Source organism: Rhodofomes roseus (assembly GCF_022264815.1).
Source record: "Rhodofomes roseus strain CIRM-BRFM 1785 chromosome Unknown C8Q71scaffold_1, whole genome shotgun sequence".
Taxonomy (NCBI): domain Eukaryota; kingdom Fungi; phylum Basidiomycota; class Agaricomycetes; order Polyporales; family Fomitopsidaceae; genus Rhodofomes; species Rhodofomes roseus.
The window spans coordinates 1872039-1881809 of NW_025952957.1; the positions used below are offsets into that span (position 1 = coordinate 1872039).

Genomic DNA, 9771 nt, shown 5'->3' on the forward strand with positions numbered 1-9771 from the left:
ACGTACACTCTGTCTGCTCGCTATGGCATCAGCAAAGTTAATGCGGAAGCCGCCTCATGCATGTACTCGATTACCCGTATATGTCAGTAATACCGTAGTACATAATGCGGGCAATGCAATGTGTTGTATGTTTGTTCAAGCGCCACGATGGAGCAGCTAACGCCATACAACTAGAAGACGATCTTGCGCCCTTGCGAAGGCACAATCGCTGCTGTCTCTCTTTTCGCCAGGGCGAGAGCCGCCCCAGGCTTTGGCCTCGCCCGCGGGGGCTTCCCGCCCTTTCCTGCGGTGCCCCTCTCAGCGGGCACCCGCGCGCCATCCTCCACCCTCCGCCGCTTGGGCGATGCGTCCTCGCCGTCAGCAGCAGCAGGCTCGGCAGCCACGTCCGCATCTTCTCCCCTGTCCTTGCGTTTCCGATGCGGGCTCGAGGCCTCGTCCTTCTGGTGGTAGGGCGCGCGGTCCGTCTTCGGCTGGCGCTCCCTCCCCGTCGCGGCTCTCTTGTCCTTGATATCCTTGGAGCGCGGGATGTTCCCGCCGCGACGGACCGCGTCCGGCGAGGCGTACTCCACGACGAGCTTCCGCCCGTCGAGGAAGTGGTTCTTCGGGTTGACCAGCGCGCTCGTCGCGTGCTCGGGGCTCGTGAAGTCGACGAATGCCCACCTGCCACACACAATGGCGGAGTCAGTCGTCGGTTCGCGGGTGCGGCTCGTGCTCGTGCTCGTGCTTCACGGCCCGCGTCTAGCCCGCCAGTGCGCATGTGCGAGCATGACGCGCGACCGCGGCTGGACGCTGCTCGACGGGGCTCGAGCAGCGTCCAGCGCGGTCTGGGACGGCCCGTCACAAAGGAGACCATACGCAGCTGAGATACGCACCCTTTGCACTTCCCGCTGTCCTCGAACGTGCCCATGCGCACCTTGCGGATCCACGGCTTCTCTTTCTTGTCCGCCTCTTTCTTGTGCGCGTCCGCGTCCTCCGCGTCTGCGTCTGCGTCCGCATCATGATCTGTGGTTGCAGCGGGCTTCGGCCGATGCGAGTCGAAGAGCTGGCGGATGGACTGGTCCGTCGTCTCGAAGCCGAGGTTGCCCAGGAAGAGCGTGGGCCCTGCGGGCTGCTTTTGGGCGCGCAGGATCTTCTGCGCGGTTTTGGTGTGTCCGGAGAGGTTGGGGGCGGGCGTGCCGCTGGCGTCGCCGGCGTCGGCGGTTGCTGCTGGTCTGCCGTTGAAGTCGTCCCCTAACAGTAGAAAAGAGTGTCAGCTGCATATATTGCAGAACGGATGGGCGACGCCATACCATCCTTGATCAGCAGCCGTCTCCCGTCGAGTGGGTTCTCTGAGCGGGTTATGGCGATCGTCTTCGCGTCCGGCGTCGCGAAATCGACGTACGCGAACCTGTTCTCGATCAGCTTCAACACCGCCCAGTCTCGTAGCACGACACTGAAGGACCCACCCCCGGTTCTCCTTCCTCGCCCCGCCCGCCCCGGGCCCCCCGCTCGCCATCTTCATCGGCATATGCACCCGCGTGATCTCGCCGACACCCTCGAAGAACCGCCTCAGCGCGTCCGGCGTCGTCTTGAACGTCATGTTCCCCACCCACACGGAGTTCTGCCGCCGGGGCAGCTTGGACGGCGCGAGCTCGGCGCTGTTCTTCACGGGCTGCTTGCCCTGCTGCTTCGCGGAGAGCGTGGCGGCGGAGAGGGCCTTGAGCTCTTTCCGCTTTTGTTTGCGCTGTTCTTTGTGGGAGAGGACGGGGCCGTCGTCTTCGTCGGCCCCGGGGGCGGGTTCATCGTCGCTGCTGCTGCTTTCACTGTCTGAGTCGCCAGAATCGTCCTCGGAATCGTCGTCCGCCAGGTGTGGCGTCTTCTGTGGAGGTTTGCCCTCAGAATCGGAGGATGATGCACTTGAAGAACTGCTAGATGCGGAGGACATGGCTGGGACTGGGAAGGTATGGCGTGCACAAGCTACAGTGCACGGCTCACTGGCATCCGCAAACAAAGTTATTGCCCGATCATATCTCTACGATCGAGTGGGCGCTTACTCATGCACGCGCAGACATGGTGAGCTATTTTCAGCACAGGTCTGCAGGCACCTGGCACCGGTCTATTGTGACAGTCAAAGGATACAGTGGGTAGTATAATTTATCACAACCTCATGAACGCAGACGGTATGTCTAGACTGTGCTGTCTGAAACCAAGACTGACTCTAGTCGTGTGGATTAGAAGGTGGTTAGGGAATAGTGGCGTGGCATGACGGTCATGAACGGAATGGTCCGAGGGATAGGTGAGCAGCTTATGACGATGATGAAGGGGTGCGGGTGGGGGGGTGCATGAGCCGGTACTTCTCGCGAGCACGCTCTTCGTCCTCGAACTCCTGCACCATGCCCCGCCATGAGTGGTCCACCATGCGCTGTAGAGAGGGCACGTCAGATAGCTGGGCATTAAAGGCGATGAAGAGGGACTTACGTGCTCAGCGGCATCCTTGCTGTTCGACTGTGTCAAGACAGCAGCGGCGATAAGCACGCCGATGGCCAGTCCCTGAGCCCACATACGGACTTGAACAATCTTTTGGGTAGCAGACTGCTGCCTACAAGTCCATATCGTCAACATCTGTCAACGCGTACGGGGCAGAGTGAAAGCGCGTACCTGTCGCGCCAGATAATACCACCGGCAAGGGCCATGCCGGCCGCCCAGCTGCCCATGACGATCTTGATTTGGTTGCGGAAGGCCCAGTCCTTAAACTTCTCCTGGGTATTGAGGCGATTCCAGCGGGTCTCCTCGTCGGTCTCTAACCGCTTGAGTTCGCGCTTGCCCGCGCCCGTCCATGTCGACTCGTCGTACTGGACACCACGGCGCTCGGCCTGGATGGCGTAGAGGGGTGCGGTGACGAAGATGCAGAACATGACCTTGAGCTGGATGGGGAGGGCGCGGTAGGCGGGCCAGCGGCGGTGGAGGTAGAGGGACCCGGGCACGGAGAGGGCGAGGCCGGCGGCTGTGCCCTCGATGGCACCACGGACGGTGGCACGGTTGTGTGCAGCGATCTCTTCCTCAGTAGCGAACTGCCGAAGGTGCTCAGGTCAGAACATGATAGGGTGCATGAAGGAGAGGCTACCGACCTTCATCTTTGTTTATCGTGCTCGAGTGACTTTACTTCCCAAAGTGAAGTGGAGGTAGGAGGGAAGGTACGATGGCAGGTACGCGGATGGAATGGTGTGATGAAGAGCGCCAGCGGCGGGTGCGGGTTTATAAGTGGCATCGTAGAGCCACGGAGGAGCATACCCACCTAGACTTTCCATGGCGGACCGGGAGGTAACGGGACGTACAGCGGGCGCCTCGAACGGCTCTCCCTCGTCTGCCCGGTGTGCATCACGTGACCTTCCCGGCTGCTGATTGGGCGAGGGGAGGGCGGGAGTGCACCGTGGCCGAGCAACGCCGCGCCGTGTCCCGGTCGCTGCCCAGTGGCTGCCCTCGCGTCGACGCCTGCCCGCTCTCCTCCTAGTAGGAGTCCTACGCCCTACGGCATCCCGCACAGCATGCTCGGAATAGGCGGTCTCGTGGCCTCCCCCACCATCGACCTCTCCACGCCCACCAAGTCCAGGCCGTCTTCACGCCTCCCGTCCGCCGCCGCCGCCTCCAAGGCCTACGCGTCCAGCCCCGCCCTCACTCGCACGACCGTCTCCCTCGAGTATGCCTCTCTCCGACACACCGGCCACTGTCCCCTGGGCATGTATGTCATCCCGTCCCCGACAGACCTCCTCGTATGGGACGCCGTCTTCTTCGTCCACCAAGGTCCGTCGTCCGCAAACGCGTGTCGCTTGCGGGGGTCGGTTTGCTGACTGAGGGCTCGGTAGGATACTACGCCGACTCAATTCTGAAGTTCCGTCTCATCTTCCCTCCGAATTACCCGGAGCGCCCGCCTACCGTCCAGTTCGTCACGGATATATTCCATCCGCTCATCTCACAGCAAGATGGCACCTTCAACCTTGCACCGCGCTTCAGGCCATGGAGGTGAGTCACAATATCGTTTCACAATATCGTGGGTAAAACTGCGATGTAGACCAAAGGACCACCATGTCTTTGACGTGCTGCATTTCATCAAGGCTGCTTTCAAGAAGCACGCCCTAGACGACATCAAAGACGCGGACTGTCTGAACAAGGAAGCGTACAGGTAAGCCTATACACATCTATCGTTAGTTCGTTTACTCATCAGCTCGTAGACTGTAAGTTCCGCAAGTCTCAGAGCGCGAAGATGCCTCACTTACCGACCATACGCAGATATCACGACACCACCTCGTCATTTGCCGCCCTTGCTACACAGTCTTCCATGCTCTCGCAATCAGCATCAGCCCTGTTCGACCGCGACCACCCATCCATGGCAGGCAAGGGCCCGCACGCGATGCAGTTCCGCGAACTCAAGTCAGAACAACTCGACACCCTCCGCTCCAGGCTCGGCCTGCACGACTGGACCGAGAGCGAGGTGCCGTAACGATGGCACGCACCCTCACAACCTCCATCCTTAGACCAGAGGCCCCGGCACGCAGCGTAGCGAGGCTACACAGATCTAGAACGCAATGAATCACGTCATTGCGGGACTGCGGAAGTAGCAGATGTACAGTAGTGTTATATATCCTGCTTGTATGATACCCGAAACACGGACGGACGTGCGTCTAGGAAGATACTATCGATGGTCATCGGCGACAACGCAGCGCTTGCAAATAGTCGCCATGAACGTCCGCTCATGCAAAGTCATCACAAACCAACCCAGCCGAGACGAAGAGCGTCAGCTCTACTGCATCAAGCCCCCAACGTTCATGCACGATAATCTAGAGAAACATACTCCAGGCAAGCACAGTGGCACCCGCGCCTCACGCGTCAACACAGACGCAGACACGGACACGGACCGGGACGGGACGGTCGGCCAGGAGGTCGCGGTCGACGGCGGCGAGGGCGGGAGGGGGATGAGGTGCGCCCATGTCTGTGATTGCTAGGGATCGTCCGCGGGGCTCTGGTTCGCCACCGGTGCGCTCAGCGCATCGATCGTCTCGAACGGCTCGTCCGGCCCCGTGTCGTCGTCCTGATCCGCGTACGCGAGTCAATTGAGTTAGCCTAGTGCGCAGGTGGATGGGTAGGCGGGAGACGTAAGGACTTACGCCAATGTGCCTGTGGAAGTGCTTGGAGAGCTTCTCGATGACGAGACTGTAGGGTATGTGCTGCGTCAATTTCCTGCGGGAGGGGGGCGCGTCCGTCAGCACGCATTTCGCTTAACGCGGGAGAAGAGAGAAAGGGGGGACAATCCGCGAGGGAGCACGCCGGACACTCACCTGCGCGGCTGCACGTTGAGCGAGTGGCGTGCGTCTAGCGCAGAGTCAAGGACGTTCGACGAGTGCGCGCCCTCGCTTAGCGAGAGCCGGATGGAGTACTCCTTGTCGGACTTCCCGCGCCCGTGGTTGCGCTCGTACAGCTCGAACCTGCAGATCGGTGTGTCAGATGCGGCAGATTCGCAGATGGGGTCCCCCTGTGGGGCGCCCGTGTTCATAAAGCACGTACGTTATGTGGGACTGCGCGTCAAGCGTGTGTGAGGTAATCCGTGATGTCAGCAGTGAGCGCAGAGCGCATGAGAGGGCGGCAGAAAGGACGCACGCAGTAGTCGAGCTCGGGGATCCGCCGGTTCGCGATGGGGAGCCCAGAGAGGAGAACGAGGTTCACGAGCGTGTGAATGTGGCTCTCCTTTGTGAAGTAGAGTGTGAGAGTACACTCCTCGTTGTTGCGTGCATTCTCGAGGTCCTCGACGACGTTGCGTAGCAGCGGCAGCGACGTGAGCACCCCGATCTCCTCCCTGGGGTAAAGCGCCATGGCGACAGTCAGCACTGTGCTGCGTATGCGACGTGCGAAACACTCACTTCTCTTCCGGCTCAATGCCATACTCTTGCGGCGCCACGAGGTCGAACAGCGCTTTGGCGCGTCCGTACAGCTCGTGCAATTGCCGATCACGGAGCTGCGAGCTTGGTTGCCCGTTCTCGCTGAATATGGAGAACAGGAACGTCCGGTGGTGCAGGGCACAATACTTAATCGTGTCATAGAGCTCCGACACGCGCGACGGGTCAAATTTCTCCTGCTTAACGTCGCAGAAGTCTTCAAACAGCTTTTCCCATCGCTCGCGGAAAAGCCAGGGCTCGTCCCCACAGCACCTATCAGTCCATCAACACACGTCAATGCCGTCATTCACCTGCTGTCTGCGGCAATCACGCACCATCGCTCTTGTATCTTGTCGACATCCAGCGTTTCCCAATTCCGATGCATAACCTCGCGGAAATGCCTCAGAAGGTCGATTACCTCCTGCAGGGGTTATGTCGATAACCGTAACACACTAGAAGACGCGGGTCGGACAAACCTTGACAACCTCGACTGGCTCCTTCTTCAGACTCTTCGGCCAAGTCAACTCCGGCCGCTTCTCCGGCTCGCCTGGGCGCAACAGGATTTTGAGGCGTTTCTTTACATCGTCCATGAGGTCCTTAGCTGCGTTCGAATCGTCCAAGAGGTCCTTGCGGACGATCAGCTTCGGCGCCTTCGGTGCATTAGACTGAGAGCCATCGCGCCGGGGTGTGCTTGGACGGAAGCCGCTCCCGGCGGTCGGGCTTAGCGCAGAACCGCTGACGCCATCCCTACCATCTTGCGACGTGCGCGAGCTGCCGCTCTGATGAGAAGCATACGGATCCTTATTGTTTTCGAAGAGAGCTGTGGCGAAGATTTCGGCGGAGGCGACGACACGACGCTCTGAAGATGTATATATCTGGAAAATATGTGGTTCCAGTCCCCCGTCGCGGAGTAACCCTGGCGAGACATCGTACATACCTTAACGTTCTTGAGAACGTCCTTGTCTGCCGGAGACACACAAAGTGTGATCAGCGAATTGGAGGACACAGGTTTGTAAGTTGTTGGATACGCACTCATGATCGAGATGTCCTTCTTCATGTTCTCGCCCAGATCGCGAGATTGGTACCTTGCCGAGTGCGTGAACTGTTTGTATTGGTGTTGAGTAACGGGAGAGCATGACCGCTGCGCCGCACGTACCTCGCCACCCCACTTGAAGACCAAGGTCAACTTTGTCAGCTTCCTCGAGTGCCCGGCCTGCTTCTTAGAATACACGGGCTTGAGCTGCGCTTTCGTCCCAGGCAACTCGATCTTGCTGATCAGTGCATTGCTTAACTGCGTTAGCTTTGCTAAATCCTCGCCGCTAGCTCCTAGGCCTTTCGCCTCCTCGACTGCTGTCTGGATGTGGCTTAACTGGGAACGCTCTCGGAGAATAATCTCCTCCTTCTCGCCGTTCAGTAGGCGGACGAACGGCTGTGTCCACGGCTCGTCGATGGGGAAGCTGAACTTTAATTTCTGCTTGGGCGTTCGGTCGGCATGACGAAACACAGTCACATTGGCCTTGAGAAGCCAGGTCGGAGACTCTTCCACGGGCCCCTCGGTGGCGGAGAGCGGACGCTCGACGGAAGCGCTAGCATGGACACATATCCCGGCGAGCATTTCGGCGGCCTTGTCTATCAGCAAGCGGGAACACACACATATGAGAGAAGGGCCTGTAAGCAATCTGCTTCCTAAGGTTTGGAGCGTGCGCACCATAGTAAGACTCATTACCCTTGACGAAACTCCAGCCATTGACGTCAATGACTTGACTAGTTCTGCCGTTGTCACACCTGAGCATGTCGAAACCGCATACAGTTTGCCCAAAGCCCTCGCTGATGCGCGCGGCCCACTTCTTCTCTTCATCGCTTAGATGGGTTATGAATCTGCAAACGCGGGGAGATTATGGTCAGCTGTCGTAAGGAGAACGGGAACGTTGCATGAGCATGGCTAGAGACGCGCCTAATTTCTTTGCCGTCTGTATTACGTCGAACAACACCATCGACCACCGGCGACTTGCGAGTTTCCGCATGCGTATAGTCCTTACCGACAGTGTAGACCTTGATATCTTCCGAGTTGTCCACGTCCACGAACTGCTCATAAATGTACGAGCCGTCGGTCCGGGGGAAGTTCAGATTGGGATCCAATTCGCTGGATTTGTTGCCGACCTGCTCATGACAAATGTTCAGCGCTCACACATGATCCCATTTGTAAGGGATGCTCGCCTTTCTAAACAGTCGGCGACCCCCACCACCCCTGAAGTAGATGTACACGTTGTGGTCTTCACCGCTGACGGGCTTTTCGACGAAGGGCTTCTCCATCACCTGACCGTCGATGATGATTGCATCCCCGTCCTCGCTCAGGCTGACCTCAGGCGTCACCTGGAAGCCACTGAGCTGTATGCCTATCTTCTGCTTCATCACCTGGCGTAACTCTTCGTCCACCTTTGGGCCACCATCGCGAGACACCTCCAGGCGCTGAGGCGTCGGCACCTTCAAGTGATCCAGCACCGCACCGACCAATCGTCTGTCCCACAACAGGGCTTGGGGTGGGAGATCGTTTATGCAGAACGGCCTCCGCAATTTCACGTATTGGATGGCCTTGTCCAGTGGGAAATCCGTGGAAAAGAACGAAATGAGGACATCGCATCTAGGCCAATTCTCGACATCTGGTGGGTAAAGATACAGCGGAGATGGGTGGGGAACATAGCCCATGAGTACAGAAGACAAGCAAACGACGATCACGCGTGCATACCTTCGTCGAGAATGACTTTGTCACCAAAGACCTTGACCTCTATGACGCCCCTCGCCCTCTCTACCAGGCGAGTGAGGATCTCCCGCATGGCCTTCGAGCGTGCCTTGATGTCCATGGCACATATGCCAAGGATGATAGGAGGCCGTCCAGGTTCGGTTACAGCGGAGATGTCGGAATGAGAGCCATTCGGTGAAGGCGTAGAAGACCTGGTGAGAATGGACTGAGAACGAGGCGAGGAACGCTCCGGAGAATAGAAGAGGTTCATGCGAGACTTGCGCTCTCGGTGAGAGGGTGGGCTCTCTGCCATAGAGCGTATGGTCCGGTCGAAGCCAGTCGAAGAGAGACCGTCGTGGCAGAGGACAAGGGCGTCGAGGCTCGCGTGCAGCAGCAGCGAGGTCCGGCTCACTGCAGACGGTGGCTGAGAGGAGCGATCGGGGCAGAGATCGTGCAAGCCACGTCCTGCCACACCTGCCAGTTGGCCGGGGATGCCCAGGGTGGCCGGGGGCGCACCCAGGGCAAGATCTTGCTGACTCAGATCGGGCGCTCGGATCTCGATGCGCGATTATTGCGAGCGATCCCTGCTGCCTTATTGGGTGAGGCAATTGTGCGTTGCGATGAGCGAATTTGTGGATTCGGGTTAAGGAAAGGATATTATGGCGACAAGTCGTTCAGCCTTCTCACTGTCATTTCCCCGGTTCGTCTTCCTCACGACCTTCGTACGTACACCCACGCAGCCATGGCCGCGAGACCGCCTATATATGCCTTGCGTTCCTCCCGCCGGGCCACCGCACGCACACACATGGATGCCCTGACGAACCCAGACCGTGACGGCTCCGACGTCGTTACCACTGTCTTCCTCTCCAACCTTCATTGCAGCAGGTACGCCCAGCTTCCCCGCCTATCTCGTCCAACGCATTCCCACCAACGCGCTGATTGTTATTTTTGTAGCTGCGTGCTCTCCATTCAGAATGCTCTCGCGGCGCTCTCGCCGGCCCCTACGTCTGTGGACGTATCCATCGTGACCCAGACGGTTACCGTCAGACACCTCGAGGGCCTGACGCCAGCACAAATTAATGAAGCTATAGAAGAGGCCGGCTTCGACATTGTCTCCGATCCCGA

At 58.9% G+C, this 9771-nt stretch overlaps 4 protein-coding genes across 4 annotated transcripts; 1 reads left to right on the plus strand and 3 right to left on the minus strand.

Moving 5' to 3' along the window:
• Window positions 1-24: 24 nt before the first annotated feature.
• Window positions 25-2104, minus strand: C8Q71DRAFT_33064 (uncharacterized protein). The gene is made up of 4 exons (XM_047917878.1): window positions 1446-2104; window positions 1290-1387; window positions 873-1230; window positions 25-660 (listed from the first exon to the last, which is right to left on the minus strand). Exons 1-4 carry the CDS (start codon window positions 1922-1924, stop codon window positions 171-173), a joined length of 1425 nt encoding a protein of 474 aa, XP_047784977.1. The 5' UTR covers window positions 1925-2104; the 3' UTR covers window positions 25-170.
• On the minus strand, window positions 2105-3387 carry C8Q71DRAFT_33063 (uncharacterized protein). The gene is made up of 5 exons (XM_047917877.1): window positions 3275-3387; window positions 3108-3136; window positions 2638-3050; window positions 2458-2578; window positions 2105-2401 (listed from the first exon to the last, which is right to left on the minus strand). Exons 2-5 carry the CDS (start codon window positions 3111-3113, stop codon window positions 2285-2287), a joined length of 657 nt encoding a protein of 218 aa, XP_047784978.1. The 5' UTR covers window positions 3114-3136; window positions 3275-3387; the 3' UTR covers window positions 2105-2284.
• A 137-nt stretch (window positions 3388-3524) lies between these two features.
• C8Q71DRAFT_826557 (UBC-like protein) lies at window positions 3525-4477 on the plus strand (the record flags this gene model as incomplete). Its single annotated transcript, XM_047926299.1, has 4 exons — window positions 3525-3780; window positions 3843-3999; window positions 4049-4159; window positions 4267-4477. 4 exons carry the CDS (start codon window positions 3525-3527, stop codon window positions 4475-4477), a joined length of 735 nt encoding a protein of 244 aa, XP_047784979.1.
• Window positions 4478-4726: 249 nt separating this feature from the next.
• Window positions 4727-9088, minus strand: C8Q71DRAFT_33431 (histidine phosphatase superfamily-domain-containing protein). The gene is made up of 15 exons (XM_047917897.1): window positions 8653-9088; window positions 8124-8566; window positions 7861-8066; window positions 7615-7784; window positions 7063-7535; window positions 6939-7008; window positions 6844-6869; window positions 6383-6781; window positions 6242-6327; window positions 5892-6179; window positions 5632-5827; window positions 5539-5549; window positions 5313-5459; window positions 5142-5214; window positions 4727-5065 (listed from the first exon to the last, which is right to left on the minus strand). The coding sequence occupies exons 1-15, from the start codon at window positions 8957-8959 to the stop codon at window positions 4976-4978; spliced, it is 2985 nt and encodes a 994-aa protein (XP_047784980.1). The 5' UTR covers window positions 8960-9088; the 3' UTR covers window positions 4727-4975.
• Between the last annotated feature and the right edge of the window lie 683 nt (window positions 9089-9771).